At 39.4% G+C, this 21,675-nt stretch overlaps 2 protein-coding genes across 7 annotated transcripts; both read right to left on the bottom strand.

Annotated features, from left to right (window-relative positions):
- Window positions 1-2,168: 2,168 nt before the first annotated feature.
- On the bottom strand, window positions 2,169-7,438 carry LOC121319494 (bisphosphoglycerate mutase-like). Of its 2 annotated transcripts, XR_005950706.1 has the most exons (4): window positions 7,332-7,438; window positions 5,657-6,270; window positions 3,239-3,357; window positions 2,264-2,349 (listed from the first exon to the last, which is right to left on the bottom strand). XR_005950706.1 is itself a non-coding variant. In XM_041256960.1 (3 exons), exons 2-3 carry the CDS (start codon window positions 6,255-6,257, stop codon window positions 2,171-2,173), a joined length of 780 nt encoding a protein of 259 aa, XP_041112894.1. In that variant the 5' UTR covers window positions 6,258-6,270; window positions 7,332-7,438; the 3' UTR covers window positions 2,169-2,170. The 2 variants fall into 2 exon arrangements, 1 of the variants encoding a protein (XP_041112894.1); XM_041256960.1 differs by lacking the exon at window positions 3,239-3,357 and having other exon boundaries at window positions 2,169-2,349.
- A 513-nt stretch (window positions 7,439-7,951) lies between these two features.
- On the bottom strand, window positions 7,952-21,145 carry LOC121319495 (troponin I, slow skeletal muscle-like). Of its 5 annotated transcripts, none has more exons than XM_041256961.1 (9): window positions 21,009-21,145; window positions 19,236-19,267; window positions 19,113-19,119; window positions 14,427-14,468; window positions 13,578-13,709; window positions 12,278-12,367; window positions 11,381-11,554; window positions 9,600-9,696; window positions 7,952-8,908 (listed from the first exon to the last, which is right to left on the bottom strand). In XM_041256961.1, exons 2-8 carry the CDS (start codon window positions 19,244-19,246, stop codon window positions 9,601-9,603), a joined length of 552 nt encoding a protein of 183 aa, XP_041112895.1. In that variant the 5' UTR covers window positions 19,247-19,267; window positions 21,009-21,145; the 3' UTR covers window positions 7,952-8,908; window position 9,600. The 5 variants fall into 5 exon arrangements, with proteins under 5 accessions (XP_041112895.1, XP_041112897.1, XP_041112899.1 ...); XM_041256963.1 differs by lacking the exon at window positions 21,009-21,145 and adding an exon at window positions 20,942-20,960; XM_041256965.1 differs by lacking the exon at window positions 21,009-21,145 and adding an exon at window positions 20,876-20,894.
- Between the last annotated feature and the right edge of the window lie 530 nt (window positions 21,146-21,675).

The following is a 21,675-nucleotide window of genomic DNA, read 5'->3' as shown; positions in this document are numbered from 1 at the left end:
AAAATGAATCTTGAAGATTGCAGTCCATCAACGATCAACAACAAACTTTCAGAACTGGAGCAATTTTCCCGTGAAGAATGGGCAAAAATTTCAACATCCTACCGTGGAAAGCCAGTAGAGACCTATCCAAAAAGGCTAAAAATAATAGTAATTGCTGCATAGGTGCTTCTACCAAGTACTGACTTAAGGGGATATTTATGCAACCAGTAAATTTCATTTTGTACATTTTCTTTGCAAGTTTTGCTGACATTTAACCTCCTCCTCATACAACAGTGTTCAGTTTAACCAAAAAAAACCTGTGCATAAATTATTTGTAATTCAACAAAATGTGAAATCATTGGTAGGGGGTGAATACTTCTGCAAACCACTGTATATATCTACATGTATTAAAACCTTGTCTAGTATTGCCACAGTGTCCAATTTATCTACATTCCTATCAGAATTCCTTAAAGATTACTTCATAACCAGAGGCACACGGATACACGTTTATTAAAAAACAATGACGTTAGCATAAAAAAATAGCACTTCACAAAATATTAGATTTGTTTTCTCCCAGGTTTTGTAACAGGTTGGTGCATGTTGTATAAATTAAACAGCGACACAGATGTGGTTTTGAATGAAAAGTAGAGTACCTTGGAAACCCATTCTGATACAAATATACCCGTCAAAATAACAAAAACAGGAAATAGGAAACATTTTTATTTATTTGCATCTTTGTTTTGCTTTCCTAACCTTCAGCCGAGCTTGCGGATTGTGTTCATAACCAGCCCCTGCTGCAAGCTAATACAATGAGCTTTATGGAAATTTGTGTGCATGTGGCTGAGAATGCCTGGGCTATACAATGAAAGAATACGGCAATCAATCAGCCAGGATCCAGTCATGAAAAACAGATCTTGTTGTCTTTTCTTTATATTCCCCAAAGCTAGTTTTAGCTGCAGTGACACCCCACTGAAAGCTGTTTGCCTCTGGCTCGCTCGAGCTCATGCTGCTACATGCAGCAGTAGGATGTTCAATTGGGCATGATACCTTCAAGTTTGGGTACAGCTTATAATGAAAAAAAATAAAATAAAATAAAATAAAATAAAAAAATGAGATGGTCTTTGTTCAACTTTGTATAATTAAAAGAAAAAAAAAATTAATAAAAAATAAAAATGTTGTTTAGTTTCAGCTTATTGTAGGAGGTACCAATTTTCTTAAGTGTTACAATTAAAAGGCAGCTGCACTCTTCATACTGTCTGGTTTAGGTCTGTTAAATTAAAAATGTCCCCACATAAAAACATTGCATATAATATTGTACTTCAATGACTCAGTGTCCTGCAATTAAATAAACCACCTCTCTACCTACAGAAATATACGTAACATACAGTAAGACTTTGTGAACACAACTTAGCTCTGAACAACTTCACCTTTTTTAGTAGCTTTTAAATTAAAATTAAACAAAGAAGCAATGGCTTCTGGTTTTGTAACTTCTTGAAAGTTTGTAAAACGTATTTTAATGTGCCTTCAATTAGGTTACAAGTTAAAATAGCAAAAGCAGTGATCAGCAATGATGACAAAAACCCCTGAACACTGAATACCAACATGAATTCCAGCAAGAAATGTAAGGCGAGTCTTATATCTTCATATAGGGGCACATTTTTTAATACTAAAACAAAGATTGCTAGTAATCAAATTTAGGAGGCATAAAAAAGTATTGGTTGTTATCTGTACCAAACCAAGCATGTTCTTCCATAGTCTTTGTTTTTGTTTTGACACTCTCCTGACTTGTAAAAGTTAGAATTGCATTGAAATCGTAAGCACTGGCACAATCTCCCTCCCGCCACATCCACCTAATCAGGGGTCTCGACAGATTATCTCACAAAACTTGCTTCAAATATGTGAAAAAGTAGCACATTCATCCTCAAATTACTATGCAACCAAAGGGATTTTTTAAGTGCTCTGTTTATTTTCATGTGTTACTTACGTGTCAGAGTCTCTGCTTTGTATTTGATCAATTATTACTGTATCCGTGTCAAGTAAAAAAAAACAAAACAAAAAAAAAAAAAATATATATATATATATATATATATATATATATATATATATATATATATATATATATATATATATATATAAAATAATATTTAATTAACAGCAAGAAAAAACCTGTCTGAGATACTTCTGCTGCATTCTATTGGGCTGGGACCACGACTTTTCCTTGATCCTCTACTCTCTTAATCGCTGCCTGAATCACCCCCTCGTCTCCCAGCAGCTTGTGAGGCTTGGTGGGGTGCAGGTTCTCATCCAGTTCCAACACAACAGGCACCCCGGTGGGCAGGGTAAGGCTGGCAATCTCCTCGTCTGAGATACCTAGACAAAATAACAGGACACTCAGTAAAGAGCCGGCCCCCGGCTTTATATTCCACTTCACTCTGGTGAATCCTACCCAATACCAATTAGCTTCAATCCATATGGTTTCAGATTTAATTACGTGACAAATGCCCACGGAATGGTAAATGTGTATTTTTTTTTTTTTACTCTATATGTTTCACAGCCCAAAGGTCTCCACCAGCCATACTCTACTGAGAAGTCACACAATGAGGGCAGAGACACTGAAAGCAAAGACTGCTTATTGAGGAGAGCCGCAGCTAGAGGACTCTCCTTCTCACTACACAACCGCTGTGTTTCCTGTCGAACAAGGGCCAGCAGAGAGGCTTTCAGTTAAGTGTGTGTGTGGGGGGGGTTTGACTCATGACTAGGTATTCCATTCTATACCCTCACGGCTAATGAGGTCAACAAAGTCAACCACAATCACTGCTTCAAATTAAAGATAGAGACCAGAACCAGAGGACACAGTTGGAAGTGCAGTAGATTGGGAATCTAGTCGAGGGTAACCGCGGGTTAACTGAGGTATCTATATGAGGAATATGGAGTTTACCCTCTTCTCATTTAAAGGAGACATCGTTTACTCACTCCTACTCTCCTGTGATAAGCAAATCCTGGCTACACCAAAGGTTAAAGCCGAGGCATATTCCAGTTTATTATATAAAGCGACTCGGTGTATTTAATGATGTGCATGAATCCCTCTGATTAACCTTGAACCCACAATCCTGCATGCTGCCACAGCTGACATGAGTGTAATCTAGAGTCATCTCTGCACACCCTCAGTGTCTGCTATGTCACTGCCTGGCCTGGAACACCAAGCAGGATTGTTTACCCACTTCTGTTTTTTACCACTACAACACGGGGTACCACTGACCTATGTTGTTACTGCTGCTGATTCTCTGGGATCCTTGATGCGGTTCTGGGATCAATTCGCTGACAGAAATCAGATGAGTGCCGATCAGAAACGATCCATAATTGTGTTTTTATGTTCTACTGTAAAAAATATTTGTTTAGGGGTTAAAATCATGGAGAAGTACTAAAACAAACTGAGGAGACTGTAGGGAAATTCCCACTGAAATGCAAAATCTGCTCAGTAATGAATCGTTATACTGATCAAGCAATCAGCATGTTAGGTAACCTGGAGCACACATTGCACTATATACAGGACAGAACCTCTTACTGTAAATGTCAGGGCAGATTCTGTTACAGGGCACACACTGTAACACAAACTGTCTGCCCTTTCTGTCTGGGTGTATGTGCCAAATCAAAAGCAGGGCTGCTGCTCAGCCTAACCAATCCCTTAATACGTTTAAATATGCTCTTGCGAACAAGCCAGAATTAAAACATGTTTGAGTGCTCCAGAACTGGAGTGATCAATTGCTAGTACAACAACAGTTGGGAGTAAAGCTTAGTGATTTTCCTTTTGTAGTGATGCTGCCAAGAATAACAGACTGCAATGCATAAAACTAAAAAGCGACATTGCTGTAAAAAAAGGTGGGAATTTTGAATAAAAACCATATGCAATGGTTAGTTCAATGCCAGGCAGATTTCTGGTGACTGAGTTGCTATTTGTAATTTTGCTAGCACTAATAAAAGGCTGCAATACACACTCCCTCCACACAAACTGCCCACTCAGTCAACGTCACCTGCTATACACATTCGATACTGAAGTAATGTATTTTTTTCTCACAATAATGAATATTTATTAAAGTACTTCAATAAAGGATTCAGCCCTAAAGCAAGCATGCAATTAGTGCCTCAACATGAATGCTCTGAATTATAACTGTGTAACACACAGAACACGTATTAAACAAGCAGTCACGAGACTATGCAGAAAACCTGATTGTAGTCCGTCCCCCCCGTCCCCCCACACACACACACTTTGACTGACGCCTGTTTAACTGCCACAACCCTATAAGTTTACTTCCTGTCTGTGTTACAGATAACAAGAACCCGCTTGAGGCACATACTCCCAGCTCAATACTAGGGGTGTAATGACACCCTAATGCCACGACATGATACATGTCGTGATGCATGCAATGGTCCTGGTGGGCTACTTGTCTGAAGCATGATAAGATCAAATGATCACTGCATGCCAGACTATTTTGTTAAAAGATAAAAATGAAAGGAGACCTTCCAACTGTAACTATAAAGCACACTTATTCTTGATTCAAGAACCACTCGGTTATGCTTATGGTCTTGTACTGAGATACAAATGATGCACACCTCTATTACAATAAGAAAGCATCACGGTTCATCAATGCACAGTGTATTGTTACACTGAGTCCATACTGCCCACAGAAAGCTATGCAGGTACATCAGCTTTCTGTATTGTGCCTGCAGGACAAATTCCTCCGAAAGAAGACTAAAGGAATCTGGAAAACAAATACCTAAATACAATTCTGCTAATGACAGCTAAGAATGTCTTACAATACCGCTTTGCAAGGATACAGGGGTTGTCCCACAGCAAGAGTACTGCTGTGATTGGAAGAATGGGGAAGCAGAAACTGAGGATGGTTCATCACCACATGTTTAAATAGCTAAAGTGCTGTATAATAGGATAATTTTCATGGCTTGCATTTGCTATGATAAATATTTCCAATACATCCACTGTTACCTCGGGTCATCGCGTTATAAACACAGACACATGTAGTGTCGGCTCTGGCAAAAGCTAAAATATCAAACACTGTTTCAAATTAGATGCCGTGTAAACCCAATTTCACCCATTACAAGCTTTAACACAAGCTTGATTAGCCACAGTGTACAGGTAACAAGCTCAGGTGTCTTATTAAAAACTCATGGCAAAACCAGGAATGGATCAAACTGCTACAATGGGTGTCTCATTTCCACCCCTGCTTTTAGTATATAATATTCAAAAAACACGAAAAAGGTCCACCAGTGAAATGTATCAAGTGCCAATGACAAGAGAAAATAGATTTTAAAGCTCTGGTTACCACTCCTTTAAAGGGATTGCAAGGTAGTTATTTGCACTATACTGAAATGAAAAGCAATGACTTATTACATCTAGCAAGATGGAAAAGTGATGCTATAATAATCAGCGTTCTACAACTTAAAACCTGTTTCAATTCCCTCTTAGATGACATTTATTTTCATACTGCATGTTCCTTAAACTTGGGTAGCTTAAATGAAGGGGAATTTTCTACACAATGTAATTCGTACAACGTAGTTCTGTAATTCCTTAAACCTAATGTCCTAGCTCACTCCTTTAAGCCCTAGGATTAGGCAGGATTGAGTCGAGTCTCCTTCAGACAGGCGTACACCAGCACTGTACCTTCCAGGTGCTTCAGCAGAGCCCGAGTGCTATTCCCGTGTGCCGAGATGAGCACCCTCCTCCCTTTTCTGATCTCCGGAGCGATCACCTCCTCCCAATAGGGCAGGAGCCTGTCCAGCACCTCCTTCAGGCTCTCTGTCCGGGGCAGCTTGTCCTTGGGTAGGTCACAGGTCTCATACCGCCGGTCGTTGTAGATCTCCAAAAAGTAAGGGTGCGATTGGTCAATGGGCGGGGGCATGACCCCGTAACTCCTCCTCCAGATCTTGACCTGTTCCTCGCCGTGATTCAGAGCCATCTCGGCCCTGTTGAGCCCGATGAGGGCGCCGTAGTGCCGCTCGTTCAACCTCCAGGACTTCTCCACTGTCACCCACTCCTGACCCATGGCCCCCAGAACCAGCCAGGCAGTCTGAATGGAGCGGCTCAGAATGGAGGTGAAGACCAGGTCGAACTCGTATCCCAGGTCCTTCAGCAGCTTGCCGCAGTCCTGGGCCTCCTTCACCCCAGTGCAGCTCAGCTTCTGATCCACCCAGCTGCAGAAGCGGTTCTCCTTGTTCCAAGCCCCCTCCCCATGCCTCAGCAGAACTAGCTTGCATTTCGCCATGTTGGCAGGCACCCTGTTGAAATATAAACAAGACGAAAGCAGTTTGTCAGTAGCGCTTGTGTCCCCCACCCAGCTGTCATTGCACAGTTTTAGGGTGATGTATGGAACAGCAATACCTCTGATTGTTTGATTACTATTGATTGGTAATCCTTTGCACTGTTTTCAACTCAGCATCCGGCTGATTTCAAGTGCTAGTGAAATTGAAAAAAATAATGATAAAATTGCAGCTACTGTCTGTATCACATGTAGACTATTTAAATAAAAGCAGATGGCTTTTGCTTTGTCTCATCTTGGATCTGATTAGCTCCCGTCTGCAGACTGACCTCTACCATTGGTATTTTGTGGGGAATTATGCATGATTTTATAAACATTTATTATATTCCAGTAATGTACCTATTTTTTTTTTTTTTTTTAAAGAGTGGTACACGTAGTTCACGATCTCATTTGACCTGTTAAACCGGGAGTGGAATAGCTCTCTCCTGGGCTGTCATTGGACGTTCAATGCAGAATGGTTGTAGTCTTTAATTGCTGAGTGTTGGGTACGTTTATTTTCATGCACTGACACGAAGAAAATACAACACAAAATCTACTGTACAATACCGACAACGTGCCCTTCCGTGCTGACAGTGCTCAGGTATAGACATGACACAAAATATGTTAATTATTATTATTATTATTATTATTATTATTATTATTATTATTACACAAACTAAACACCGCCACACAAGCTCAAAACGAATCGATTACATTATTATTAACATTACAGTTCTGGTAATTACACAGCGAACAGGGCGTAATGAATTAATATATTCAGAGGTATACTTTTACTTTTTAAATAACGTCAAAAAGAACCTCTGCCAATAAAAAGATGTCTTTTTACCCCTGGTTCACCTTTTTTTTTTTTGTTGGCTACCTTGGCGCACTGCGGTGCTTAATTAAAGTCTTGCCTACAACTGTATTATTATTATAATAAATAACCTCAGAAAATAAAAAATGAAACCGTAATTAGGCTGAATTCGAAAATATAAAACTGGTTTCGCTTTAAATTGCAACTGCCGCTATACTGTCACTCACCTTTCTTGTGTTTTCCGTATTTCGTGCGTTCGTCGCTTTGCTTTCTGTAAACACAAGAAACCGTGCCCAGCGCAGCAGAGTGATTGACACGGGGCCTGGCCAATAGGGACAAGGGTAATGCACAGTACAGAACGTGCCGCTTCAGCGAAGAGGCGGAACTAGTACACGATGTGGGTAGGGGGTGAGGAAGATGGTGACGCTGGTCAAAAAAATAAAACCACCTGCTGTATGTAGCATAAAATGGTTTGCAACGTCATGATTTGGTCCTTAAATGTAATTGGTTCTTTGACATCATTAAAGAAAGCTTTGTTAACTAATGCATACAAAACTGTGGTATTTTTGGATACTTTTGGGTTTCTGGATGATAAAGGCAAAAATTATTTGATATACTGGGTTCATGTTTGGTACCCAACTGTAAATTTGTAGGCACAAGGAAAGACAGCCCTTTAGATTTCTTCAATACTAAGTGAATGGTTTAGTATTTAAGATGTGTGTGAATCTGCTGAATATTATCATCAAACACTATTTTCTGTGAAGAGAGAACATCTTTAATGTGATGACCAGCATTTCTGCTATTTGAAATAAAAAATCACGCTAATGACACTTTACAGTACATGAGATGGAGTTCATTTGTTTGGAGAGCAAACAGTTCAGTTGCACCCAAATCTTTATTAAAGGAGCCAGTCTAATAAACAGGATAACAGCACGATTTCCAAATAATTATGCTTGTAGAGAACAAGGAATTAAAGCGTCTTACATTATACCACCCCAGGTCATCTGACAAAATGAAATAACACCCTGATCAATATGAAATCATTCACACTCACTCTTCTAGTGCCTTTATTCTAGAACACACTGCTGCACATAAACAGAAGCACTTGCAGCTCTAGAATTCCCCTAGTAATATTAATAATAATAATAATAATAATAATAATAATAATAATAAAAGAAACTACCAAATCATATCGCAAAAGCCAGAAAAGTAATAAAGTATTTCATGTTATATTTTTGAAATGTAAATTCATTGATGTAATTAAATTGTACTAACTGAAAAAGCATCCCCGTAAAAAGAATGGTGCCACATTGCAGGTAGTTTGCATAGACTCCCGTTGCACAGTATTTTGATCCGTTCCTGGTTTTACTAGGAGTTTAAGACACGTCTGAGGTTGTTACTTAAACACCAGGGTTAATAAGGCTCATTTTAAAACCTGGAATGGGTAAAACCTATATGTAATAAGAATTGTATTTCCATGCTGGATTGTGATGGTATAACAGTGCTGTATAATATCACAATTGAGCATTTAATTATCATTGTATCAGATAGGAAACACTTCCAATGCAATCAGCTGGCATAATCCCAAATGCTTACGAGAGGAAATAAATTAAAAAAAAACAAGAAACAATATGGTTGTTGAAAATGTACATAGTATGCAACAAAGCTAGACTAGTCATTGTGAAGAGTTGCCCATCTCTTTACATGCTGTCAGCTTTTCAATCCGCTGACCCTGAGAAGGACGGTAGAGAAGTTTCTCTTTGCAGGAAATTAATTTCAGAATCTTCAAACTGTACTGCCACACCTAAAGGAGAAATGAAGAAATGTGTTCTTTTATTTCAGAATACTGGACGCGTCCGCATTTCACTGGTTTATTATAACTGTGTAAACTAGAGCTATAAAAACTAGGAATAAAGCGCCATTGTCAACGATACAGTGCTGGGGCATCTCTCAAGTACTGTGCTGAATTGTGTGGTGTTTAGTATTGAGATGTATTACATTCTGGGGCTAAAATGTAACCTTATAAAAGTTTACCACAGTATATTTCCATGGTTTGCCATGGTTTTTTTAATATGCTTTATAGTGCTTACCTATGCTTTACCATGCTTTCACTGTGCTTTATTACACTTGGCTGTGCTTTTACTGTGGGAAACTTTTATAAGGGTAACCAAACTTACTCGCTGATTTGAGCAGCCGGATTTCAAATGGCTATAACGATTGTATTTGGGACTTGCTTAGTTGCCATTGTTTTTCCTTTAGTCCATATTAACATAGAGATCAAGTGTCTTATTTCTGTTGTTGTTTAGTGTAGGCTGCTAACAAAATTTGAAGCACACATATATTAAGCTAATAATTATGCAGCTGTGCTCCCTACAGGCTACTATTAGTAGTGCATGTTTTTGAGGCAGAGGGGCCCTCCCCTAACTCTTACTGTGCCCCCTGCAGGCTACTATTAGTAGTGCATGTTGTTTTTGAAGCAGAGGGGGCCTGCCTACCTTATTGTGCTGGTGCTCCAGCATCAAACTTCTTCTTCCTGCCCTCCATCCCGGACATGGCCTCCACATTCTTACGCCAGTCAGTCACCTCCTTCTCCTGCGAGGGAGGACACAGGGGTTAGCGCACACCGATGGGCATTTTCACTTTCATTTCAATGTATTTTAGAGAAGTATTTCAGGGATGCATTTAATATATCGGACTGATTAAGACCAGTAGAAAATCTCCTGGCAGCACTTTCTGGGGTTTCCTTTTGCCAGTGCAAATTCTATTGTCAGTAAGAAACCACAAAAAGACTGCTGCCAGTAGCTGAACACCATCAAGGCTGAAGAATGAGAAATACTTACAGTTTATTGACTAAGTTTAGAGAAAGTGAAACGGGTGATATGACAAATTTGTTTTGTGCAGCTATAGGCAACAGTGGAATCAGCTGCCTTAGTGCCAGTAAAAATATATATTGAATATATATTTTTATATATAAATAAAAAATATAATGTATAAGATATTATCACTGCATAAATGACGCAGTCAATCAAAAGGCCAGACTTCAGAACATTCAGTCACATCTTCCTTTGCTTTCAGTGTCTTCTATTAGATTCTAAAGACATGGACAGTATTACCTATGTCATGTGTTTTTGTTTTAATAAAAACATGATTTCTAATAAGTCAATATATACTGGTGGACCTTGTCTCTTATGGTATACAAACGTGTTCTCGTTTCTCACTTTGGCCAGACAAAAGATCACTGTGGCGGCATGTGGGAGAACAAAGAAACAGAGATTCTTTTAACAATCTGTTCTCTAAAATCCAGAAACAGGGAATAGCTGCTACCAAGAAAATAGCGACAAACGTTCTTTCAATTGCAGCATGCTTTGCACTGATTCAGGTTTCAAACACAGCACGACACTATCCCACAATCCCACAGTTAACTTTTGACGCAGGAGAAGAACTTCCGAAGTTGGCCACATTTGGAGAAAGCGCTGAAACATGCAGGGTTGCCTACACATATTCAAAGTGCTGAAACATGCAGGGTTGCCTATACATATTCAAAGTGCTGAAGCATGCAGGGTTGCCTATACATATTCATTTATAACTCGTCTCGCTTATCAGTTTACAAGTGAAATTTCATGCATTCTTTGCATGCAACGCCTGAGGCATCAAAGTCAAAGCTATTAAAAGTTGATACAAAATGTTTGTATTTGTATTTTATAAGTGAATGCGTCGTGTGTGGGGTTTCTCTTATGGTATAAGAGATGTCCTCTGTGAAGATGATGACTGTGAAGTGTAGCTAATTGACATTAAAACCTATAGGCCCACGAGATTCACTGCATAAACTGCAAAATAAACTGACAAGATCACTGTTTAGGTGATATAAAATACCTGAAGCTTGTCATTATCAGCATGTGATTGTACATACATTCCATTCATTGATAGGTTCCTAATTCCTGCTGCAAATGATATTGTTTTAAATGAACCAATGTTGTTGTTTTCTTTTTCTTTTATTGATTTTAAATGCAATTTTAATAATTTTGGTCAGATTAATTATTGTCCAAAATGTTCTCGAGGAAGGGGGGAGACACCCCGAGCCTCTCACCACCCGCTCACCCACAGCAAATACGCTAGACCAGCATTCCAGCTGATGAAACTCAAACTGTGTGACATACTTTACTGTGATTGGTTGATTTCTGATATGTCATTTGTAGCTCTTGCTAATCTCAAACTGAGACCGGACTTCCACAGTAAAGTCCAAGTGCTTCTCTACTGGTGCTGCTCAGGGCCGTACCTTTTCTTCTTCCTTCTTCACAGACTTGAGGTTGGCCCTGAGATCGAGAGAGGCCTTGTGTGTGGACCCCAGCAGGGCCCCCAGCATGGCATCGGCTGAGATGCGCACTCGCTTCAGGTTGGGCCTCTTGAACTTCCCTTTCAGGTCAAAGATCTTCTGAGCCAAACCCTCAATCTAGCACCAGAGAGACAACACATGGGTAGAGTTCACGATTACCGGAAGAAAACTAAACCGTTGTTTACAAACTAAACCATTGTAAAGCACAGAGGGGTATAGTAAAGCATAGGGAAGCATTGTAAAGCACAGAGAGGTATAGTAAAGCATAGGGAAGCATTGTAAAGCACAGAGGGGTATGGTAAAGCAGAAGGAAGCATTGTAAAGGACAGAAAGGTATAGTAAAGCAGAGGGAAGCATTGTAAAGCACAGAGATGTATGGTAAAGCATATTCAAAACACTGCAAACTATGGTAAACTGCAGTGAATGCATATTGCCATGGAAAGAAAGCATGGGAAAAGTGCACATTTACTGTGGTAAACTTTTATAAAGGCTGCATTTGTTATTGCTACTGATTTCACAGTTACGTTTATTACAGACCAAGCGGTCTCAGCACCATATGATTCTTTAGGATTTAGAAAGTACTCCAAATGAGCCGGCAAGTAAGATTCTGCAGGCACAGATAACGTCCGATGGGTTCTGCAGTCCAATATTGCAGCAACTGAACCACTTGTGACATAAGAAGATTCCTTCTTCTTTTCTACAACCTTACCATGTGTACGCTACCACGTACTGAAACAAAGAAAATGCTCCACATACATATACTGTAGTTCTAATAATAATAACAATTATTATTATACACATTACATAAGAGTGTAATTTTCCTCAATGGGTTACGGTTACCTCCTTGTTGTTTTTGATGACTTTAACCTCAAAGTCGTAGCGCTCCTCATCAACCACATCGATTTTATGGTGCATCTGCTTGCACAGCTCCTGCACGAAACACAAGCAGAGACACAGCATGTAGAGTAGACGAGTGGTGCAGATTCACAGGACTGTGCTAAACAAGGCATGCAGAGAAACGTGACCGATAACAAAGTATTAACCGTTTAAGGTACAAGGCACATGTGTGTCCCACAAATAACAAAGAGGCTAACTTTCTTACTTTCTGGTTGGAATAAAGACCAGGATTGGAATATAAAATAAAGTACCACTACACTAAACCTAACTCTAACTCTTTTCTGACAGTTGTGTACTTACACATATTGTGCAAAAAAGATTTACATGTTACATTCTAACTATGCATAATAACACTATAATTATGTGTACACATGTATTTACAATGTTACTATGTAAATACACAGTAATTAGAGACACAAGGTAAAGCGTTACCAAAAAAAACATTAATTGAGAGGTGATTGCTGTGTTTGATAGTCAGTGATTGGGATGGAGCCGAGAGCCGTGTCTGAGCGGGATAGTGCTGAGAGCTGTGTCTGAGCGGGATAGTGCTGAGAGCCGTGTTTGAGAGGGATGGTGCGGAGAGCCGTGTTTGAGAGGGATGGTGCCGTGAGCCGTGTTTGAGAGGGATGGTGCCGAGAGCCGTGTTTGAGAGGGATGGTGCCGAGAGCCGTGTTTGAGAGGGATGGTGCCGAGAGCCGTGTTTGAGAGGGATGGTGCCGAGAGCCGTGTTTGAGAGGGATGGTGCCGAGAGCCGTGTTTGAGAGGGATGGTGCCGAGAGCCGTGTTTGAGAGGGATGGTGCGGAGAGCCGTGTTTGAGAGGGATGGTGCCGTGAGCCGTGTTTGAGAGGGATGGTGCCGAGAGCCGTGTTTGAGAGGGATGGTGCCGAGAGCCGTGTTTGAGAGGGATGGTGCCGAGAGCTGTGTTTGAGAGGGATGGTGCCGAGAGCCGTGTTTGAGAGGGATGGTGCCGAGAGCCGTGTTTGAGAGGGATGGTGCCGAGAGCCGTGTTTGAGAAGGATGGTGCCGAGAGCCGTGTTTGAGAAGGATGCTGCTGAGAGCCGTGTTTGAGAGGGATGGTGCTGACAGCTGTGTTTGAGAGGGATGGTGCTGAGAGCTGTGTTTGAGAGGGATGGTGCTGAGAGCTGTGTTTGAGAGGGATGGTGCTGAGAGCTGTGTTTGAGAGAGATGGTGCTGAGGGTTGTGTTTGACAGTGGTGCTGAGAGCTTCAGGTGTCAGGTTTACCTGCAGTTCCTGTAGAGACATCCTCCCACAATCCAGAGGAGGGACCCGCTCTGCCATGATCTTCATCTTCTCCTCTTTGTTCTCTTTCATCTCATTCTCCAGCATGATGGCTGCCTTCGCCAGCATGAGGGTCTGGGGGGGAGTCAGACAATTGCAGGCACAGTGAATCAGAGAGAGCTTCAGAAATGGTGCTATGGAGGCTTTCCAAACAATAACGCCCTGTCCTGCCCATACACTCACTGTCGGTGTCTCAAATGTGTCATTTTGAAAGAAATTAAAGATTTCCCAGTTGTACAACTCTGGCTAAAAGTTTTGCATCACCCTATAGAATTAACTGATTTTGTTCATAAAGTCAAATGAAACCTGCTGAATAATGTTACACTATCACAAAGAATTTCATACCACTTTGTAGTTTTCAAAATCTAACATGAAGTACTACGGTACTTCTATTATGGCTTACGGTAGACTTTTGTAATATCAGTTAGTAGTTTCTTTGATGACATGATGTTAAATAAAAGATCTAAATTATGTTCATATAGTTTATTTATTTCTTTATTTTTTAAATTTTATTTTCATCATATCTCAATCCTAAAATTCTAGGTAATGCAAAACTTTTGGCTATAGTTGTAGTACCATATGTGGTTTTTTTTTCTGTTTGCTTTTCAATTGAGTGCCCAATTATTCTTCCCCTCCCCAATTTGGTATGTCCAATTATCCCGCCACTCCCTGTGGGCGACCTCCAATCCCACAACCGAGCCAGCTTCCACTTTCTTCGAAACACGTTGCCCTGGAATTGAAAGCGTCTGAAGTTTGAAATCACTCGCCGTTGAATAGTGTGTTGTAACGTACCTTCAACAGCAGCCTGCGAGACGCGTTGATTTTAGGTTTTTTCTGTGAAAAGGAACATAATTAGAGAGATAATGTTCAGTTTGCTAGTGTTATAACCCTTTTGTTGTGCGTTAAATACATGTTATTATATTTTAAATCCATTTTGCATCGTGTTCTATCCACGATTCTATGCACTGCTGTCTAGTGGTCATAAATGCTTCAGCCATGGGTGTTCCTTTGGGAAAAAAAACACCACAGTTGAAAAATACTGCTTGATATTTAAAAAAATAACTAAAATAACTAAAACAAACAAAACACACACACACACACACACACACACAGTTTTAACCAATTAATTACCCAGTCATTTTTTCTTTGATAAACTCAGAACACAAGCTGTATTAGGCCTATGTAATCTGATACATTATACTTAGACTTCACATTTGCGGTTTAACAAAACGAGAGTAATTTATCGTAACACTATGGTTAAAGAGGACCTTAAAATAACAATTAGATGATGCCGGTTAAACACGCGCCAGAAAAGTAGCCTGCGCTCACATGAGGACAACGGTACTTGAATGAGTTAATGAATACACTACAGTTTGACACTGCCATGCCTGTCAACATTGAGTTTTCAAAATACAGGAGCTTTTGTAAACTGAAATCTCATACCTGACAAATTTTGAAAATACAAAATCGAGAGCGAGGGAGGGGGAGTGCAGGTGCGTGGGTAAGTATGTGATCTTGCCTCACGCACTGAATGCATGCATGCCTGCCACATCACAGGACCCCCCCCCTGGGTCCTAAACCCTGTCTATTTCAACCCGGGAATTGCAGTAATCGCACACAGGCCATGAAGTTTATAGACATTAAAGGTTTGCTGACATAAGGGGGTTTAACAGTAGAATACGGGAGATGTCTGGGAGAAGGGTCCAAAATACAGGAGACTCCTGGTGAATACGGGAGAGTTGACAGGCCTGTGCTGCCGAAATGCTTCTAGACTCGTCTTTAAGAAGCCAGTGGCAGTCTGGAACAGCCTCATGAAGGTGACATGGACTTTGAACGCGGAGTCTTTTAAGTTGTGAGCCCAATGGTGTGCCAAGTTAAAGCATCAAAGCATGTGCCCGACAGATGGAGAAGCACTCCATTAACAGTATGGTGTCTCTCTCTTTCTCTCTCTCTCAGTAGGCCTCCATTTGGGGGATTTCTCTTTTCACCTGCTTAGAATTAGTGTCTTTTTTTTTTTTTTAAACGAATTATTCCATTGATGTTAAATGACCTACAGCAGAGGACGTGGTTAAGTGCCAGGAAGTAGCAACTTTGTTATCTCTCTTTAAGCGTGCTAACCAATGATAAATAGATATGTTTTTTTCCATATCCCCTCAGTCACTATGTGCATAATTGCATCATGTAATTCAAGTTCTACAATAATATAGGTATATATATATATTATATATATATATATATATATATATATATATATATATATATATATATAGACACACACACACAGTGCCTATACAAGTATTATAGTAAGTATTCACCCACCTTGGACGTTTTCACGGTTTGTTGTATTATAACCTGAAATGGGATGCTTTAAATTTAAATTTCCCCTTTGATTTACACAACCTACTAAACACTTTCAATGTGAGAAAAAAAATGGGGGGGGGGGTTGGGGGGGGAACAAATCAATCAAAAATAAAACCCTGAAAAGTCTTCATTAGATAAGTATTCACCCCCTTTGCTGTGACACTCCTAAATAAGCTCAGGTGCAACCAATTGCCTTCAGAATCCACACAATAAGATAAATGGAGTCCATCTGTGTGCAATAAAAGTGGTTCACATGATTTCAGATTAAATACACCTGTCTCTGTAAGGTCCCACAGTTGGGTAGTGCATTCAAAGCAAAGATACTACCATGAAGACCAAGGAACTTTCAAAACAACTCCAGTATAAAGTTGTGGAAAGGCACAGATCAGGGGAGGGGTATAAAAATATTTCAAAGGCAATGAATATCCTCTGAAGCACAGTCAAGCGAATCACTAAGAAGTGGAAGGTATACGGCACCACCCAGAATATGCTTAGAGCAGGCCGTCCTCCCAAACTGAGCAGCAGGGTAAGAAGGGCATTGGTCAGAGAAGCCACCAAGAGGCCAATGACAACTCTAAAAGAGTTCCATGGCTGAGATGGGAGAAACTGTCCATGTGTCAACAATAGCTGAGGTTCTCCACAAATATGGCCTATAAGGAAGAGTGGCAAGAAGGAAGCCATTTCTGAAAAAATTCCATGTAAAATCCCACTTGGAATTTGCAGTGGCATGTGGGAGACTCTGAAAACATGTGGCAAAAGATTCTGTGGTCCACTGAAACAAAAATTGAACTATCTGGCCTAAATGCAAAGAGTTATGTCTGGCGCAAAACCAACACAGCACATCACCCAGGTAACACCATCCCTACTGTGAAGCATGGTGGTGGCAGCATCATGCTGTGGGGATGCTTTTTATCGGCATGGACTGGGAAGCTTGTCAGGGTAGAGGGCAAAATGGATGGAGCTAAATACAGGCAAATCCTTGAGGAAAACCTGCTTCAGTCTACAAAAGACCTAAGACTGGGACAGAGATTCACCTTTCAGGAGGACAATGACCCCAAGCACACAGCCAAAGTGACACTGGAGTGGCTTAAAAACAAGAAAGTACATACTTTATACATATGTGTGTGTGTGTGTGTGTGTGTGTGTGTGTTTCAAATTTATGTCGGGGCAACTTCTCAAACTCCGTAGAGTTCATAGAAACTCTTTTCATATTTCTAATAATGAAATACAAAATTCGTGACCGAAGGGCAAATAGACTGAAGTCGGTACTCCTTGGGGACTGTGTTGCTCGTGCTAACGGTAGGGTGACCAGACGTCCCGGTATTTTTTGTCAAAATAATAATAATAATAAAAACACCGCTTCGTGGCACCTACAGTGAAAACTAAATACAGTTCAAAATGTAATACGGTAATCAAGAACATTATTTTTATTAAGTGATTAACACTGAAATAGGGCAATTTTGTAGCTGTTCTGATTGGATTCAACACAGACTCGGCAGAACAACAAGAGAATGCAAGCATCATCAACCAGGTTAAACCACATAAAAATAATAATAATAATAATAATAATAATAATAATAATATAATAATAATAATAATAATAATAATAATAATAATAATAATAAAACAGAATGAAAAATGCCAAAACAAGAAACAAATCCTACACCCGGCAATGTATTAAAATTAGCTTGCTGCTTAAAAAAAAAAAAAATGAAAAAAAAATCGCTGAGAGGATGGCTATTTTAATAATCATCAAATACCCTGTATTTAAATGGTTTGATTAGTCTTATCAATTATTTAACAAAGTGTCCCGGTTTTGAGCTTTGAAAATCTTGTCACCAAAGGGGTAAGAACATGTGTTTTACATTGTTGGTTAGCCCTCCTTTAAAATGAGGAGCAGGGACTACAGTCGTGGTTTTGGTTAAGTATATTCATTAAAGTAATGAGACACGAACAGCGCAGTGATTCACTCAGCCTGCAGGCATCTTATTTAAAGACAGGTGTGCTTAGTACCGAGGCAGGTTGTTAATCTAGTATCGTAATCACTGCGAACGTGTTAAACTTTGTCATTTGATCCTGCTGCTATCATTAAGCTTTTAGGTCTATTTTTATTGCAGGATGTTGTGGTTGTAGTGTAGCGGACATGCAATGTCAATTAATGCCCAGAGGCTTCTTTACGATCTCAGGACGGTGACAGAGATTATACTGCGTTCCTATTCAATTACACGTTGCTTAACTTGACGATTTAAACTCTTTTGCACGTATTGCGTGGTACAGCTGTGACCAAACGTTTTGCATCACCTAGAATTGTAGGATTTAAACGTCATTTAAAAAATACAAACTATATGAACATAATGTAAGTCTTATTTAATGGTATGGAACTCCAAAAGGATACTGCAGACGTCTACCCGAAGCCATAGTCGTAGTAGGCTATGGTATTTCATATTAGAATTCAAAATGTCACATTTTTCAATTTTGGCCAGTTTTTTGTTAAATATATGGAAAGCTACAAAGCCGTGTGTAATTCAATGTTAACGTAATATTATTCAGCAGGCTTAATTTATGAAGCATAATTGGTTAGGGTGATGCAAAACTATAAATAGTGGGTCCGAAAAAACTGTTTTATGTCATGTGTTTTTATTATTATTATTTTTAATATAAATGATCAATTCACTAACATAACGTTAAGACTAACCATGTATACTCTTGTAAAGCCCACCACCGAACCTCATTTTAAATATGATTTGATGTATTGTCTTCTATCCTTCAAATTTAGTATGTTGTGCTCTTTACAATACTTGTGTAGATAATATGTTGTTGTAGTCTTATAAGCATTGCCAATTAAACAGAAAAAAAAAAAAAATCAAAAATTGTATTTGTCTGTGTTGCCTGTTTAATAGTACAATCAAGGACTGACATAAGAGACAAGGGTATTTTATGTTAAGCAGTCATTAACTGTCTGTGTTCTGGGTTAGAAAATTAGACTGATTGGGCAGTATTGTAGCATTGAAATATAGTTCCTAACTTAATGTTTATAACTTTTGTTTAACAGCCTTCTTGAATCTGCAACTGTATTGCAATCACATATTTACTGTAGGAAACATTAAATTCACTAACCTCTCCGCTGTTACACAACATGGAGAAAGAGGAGAAAGAAGAGAGAGATTGAATATGCAGGAAAAGGTCATAAAAGTAACATCAATAATAAATGCTTCTAGAATGAAAAGAGGTTCAGCTCACCCTTCAGACATTGTTTCGTTGTGTTTGGAGCCCTAAAAGAGAGAAAAAAAACCCATTCATATTAATAAAATATAAATATGACTTTTGAATGGTCTTTTATTTCAAATACCGGTACTGCATTTTTATGCAATTGTAGTCTGTTATCAAAGTATTATACAGTACTCCTAAGCGCAAATTAAATCTTTTATTTCTGAAAGCAAAATGACAAAACTAGAAATGTACTTTGCCCAACAATAGTTAGAGGTGAAATGTCTCCGTCTGCTCAGTGTGTTTGCTTCTGATGCAGTGTTATGGTTAGAATTTTACGTTGACTCAGAAAAAGCCCACTCACGCAACAAGTTCACGTCACAGGTAATGGGACCTTGCCTGACCTCCCCTAGTTTCCTCTGGGCTGCAGAGGCTGTAGAGTGGCACTGCAGGGCTGTTGCATAGGAAGGAAGCGAACTTACAGCACTGTGGCAGGAAAAATAGGTTTGACCAGCATCAAACAGGAAAATAGTGGGCTACTCTCAAATTGTTGTTTATTGAAGACACAATAGAGATTTGTTTTAGTTTATTGTGACTAACCAGATTACTAACACTTTAGTGAATGGTATTCATTTTGTGTTATTAGATCATCAATATATACATTTATTAACTATTAAAAAAAAAAAAAAAAATAATAAAATAAATCCTGATCTCATGTTACAGCGGTAACATATTTTAAAGTAAAATAATTCAACCCTGTTTTAATGATTGATGGCCTTTTTTTATTAGTGTACACTAATATTAAATATAAATACGTTCATATTAACCAAGCAATGCACAACTCTTAAAGTGACCAAAATAAATAAAACTGTGTCTTCCAAAACCTCAATTCCCTGTAGGGTGTTCCCTGTTGAGTGTATTGCTGTGTAACACAGTCACAGTGATTTCATCCCTGTACTGCTGTCGAGCTGGTGAATGCTATAAAGCGGCCCCTGTAAGTCAGAGACAGGCTGCTTTCATACGGCCACACTCATAGGCAAAACTCTCACACTCATACTGGGATGCTGGAATATGTCCTGCCCCCCTCAGACAGGTGGATTTATAGTTGGGTGTTTTTGTAGTTTTTTTTTCTCACTTGTAGCTCAGTGCCCTGAGTGGAGGGAAGCTCCAGACCTATTTGGTTCGGTGTAGTTTTACAAGGTGATCCACTCGTGTCAGTCACGCATATACTCTGATTGCAGGAGTTGCAAGAGTGTCTTACTCCAGGGGTCAGGTTTAAACGTCTTCACACTTAAATTAAGTGTACTACTGCGACTAAACATTGAGTCATTCATAAAAAAAGAAATAGTTGGTATATAACTTACTGTGATTATATAAATGTGTTCAAGTCGTGCTAGGATTTCAATAAAACCTAACAGTTTTATTCTGTATAGCAAACAAGTCACCATTGTTTATTGTTAAGTCTGGCCATGCCTAATTGTTAGTTTTCTACCATTATTTATTACCAACTGCAGAATATTAAAATGGCAAAGCCACAATTCTTAAATGTTCTACCATCCAAAAAAAAAATTAATATATTTTAGATCACAAAAATAGAATATTGAGGAAAAGCACACTGCAAACAATATGATAGCAATAAAAAAACCAACAAAATACAAGAAAAAAGAACTAACCTATGACATATTTTAACCCTGTTGAACAAAATCTCAAGACACTGAAAACAGGCAGTTTAATCCTACCAGTGCTGAAGAAGCCTTGTTTAGTGATTCTGCGATGTTAGTTTGCCTGTTGCTTACTGTGGCTTACCGTTTGAGGAAAGGTGCCAGTTGCAGTCAGGTTGGAGGAAGGGGTTGGGTCACTCGCATTTATTGTTTCGGTCCTTACTGTGCCTGTCACGTGAATGGCTCACTAAAATAGCCCTATGCCTGTGACAGGCCTTGCCTTGACATTGAGTACAGAGCAACCACAGATTGTAACCCTTGCACTACACTGCATGCCCCAGCCACCAGCTCAGCCTTGACTCCCCTAATATGTGAGTTGGTGTTTATTGGATAGCTGGTGCAGGACAGTGGAAAACACAACCTGAACTGCACCTCTATCATGCAAAACTTTACTGTATCTATTAACATGCTCAAACCTCATTTCCGGAGACAGGTCCAGAGTAACTACTGGAGCTTCACGTTACATGGTCACCTTTCACATTTCAAGGTGCTTTCACTGTCCGTGTACCTGCTCTACAGTTCTAGTTGCTGCCATCAATTTAATTCAGGCTATATCAGCCAGAGTGTCATTACATCAGTAAGCACCAGTGCCATCTTATGCTTACCTGGTGTATTCCAGCAAAACCAAACCTGAACCAAAGTGGCAGAGCACTAGATGATGTTGGCTCTGATATCCAGAAAGAGACTTTAGCACATCTAGCTAGGATTAGGGTTAGAGTTAGAGTTATATCGTACAAAAAGATTTACATTGT

Source organism: Polyodon spathula, chromosome 8 (genome assembly GCF_017654505.1).
Source record: "Polyodon spathula isolate WHYD16114869_AA chromosome 8, ASM1765450v1, whole genome shotgun sequence".
In the NCBI taxonomy this organism is placed as follows: domain Eukaryota; kingdom Metazoa; phylum Chordata; class Actinopteri; order Acipenseriformes; family Polyodontidae; genus Polyodon; species Polyodon spathula.
The sequence above is the reverse complement of the archived record's forward strand: the minus strand, read 5'-3'. Positions and strand labels throughout refer to the sequence as shown.

Coding starts and splice junctions, on each gene's coding strand:
- LOC121319494 (XM_041256960.1), bottom strand. CDS start 6,257: ATGGCGAAATGCAAGCTAGTTCTGCTGAGGCATGGGGAGGGGGCTTGG. Junction 2,350..5,656: donor TCTGCTGAAGCACCTGGAAG/GTACAGTGCTGG, acceptor TATTTTGTCTAG/GTATCTCAGACGAGGAGATT.
- LOC121319495 (XM_041256961.1), bottom strand. Junction 13,710..14,426: donor CTCGCAGGCTGCTGTTGAAG/GTACGTTACAAC, acceptor ACTCCCCCCCAG/ACCCTCATGCTGGCGAAGGC. Junction 12,368..13,577: donor TGTCTCTACAGGAACTGCAG/GTAAACCTGACA, acceptor TGTTTCGTGCAG/GAGCTGTGCAAGCAGATGCA.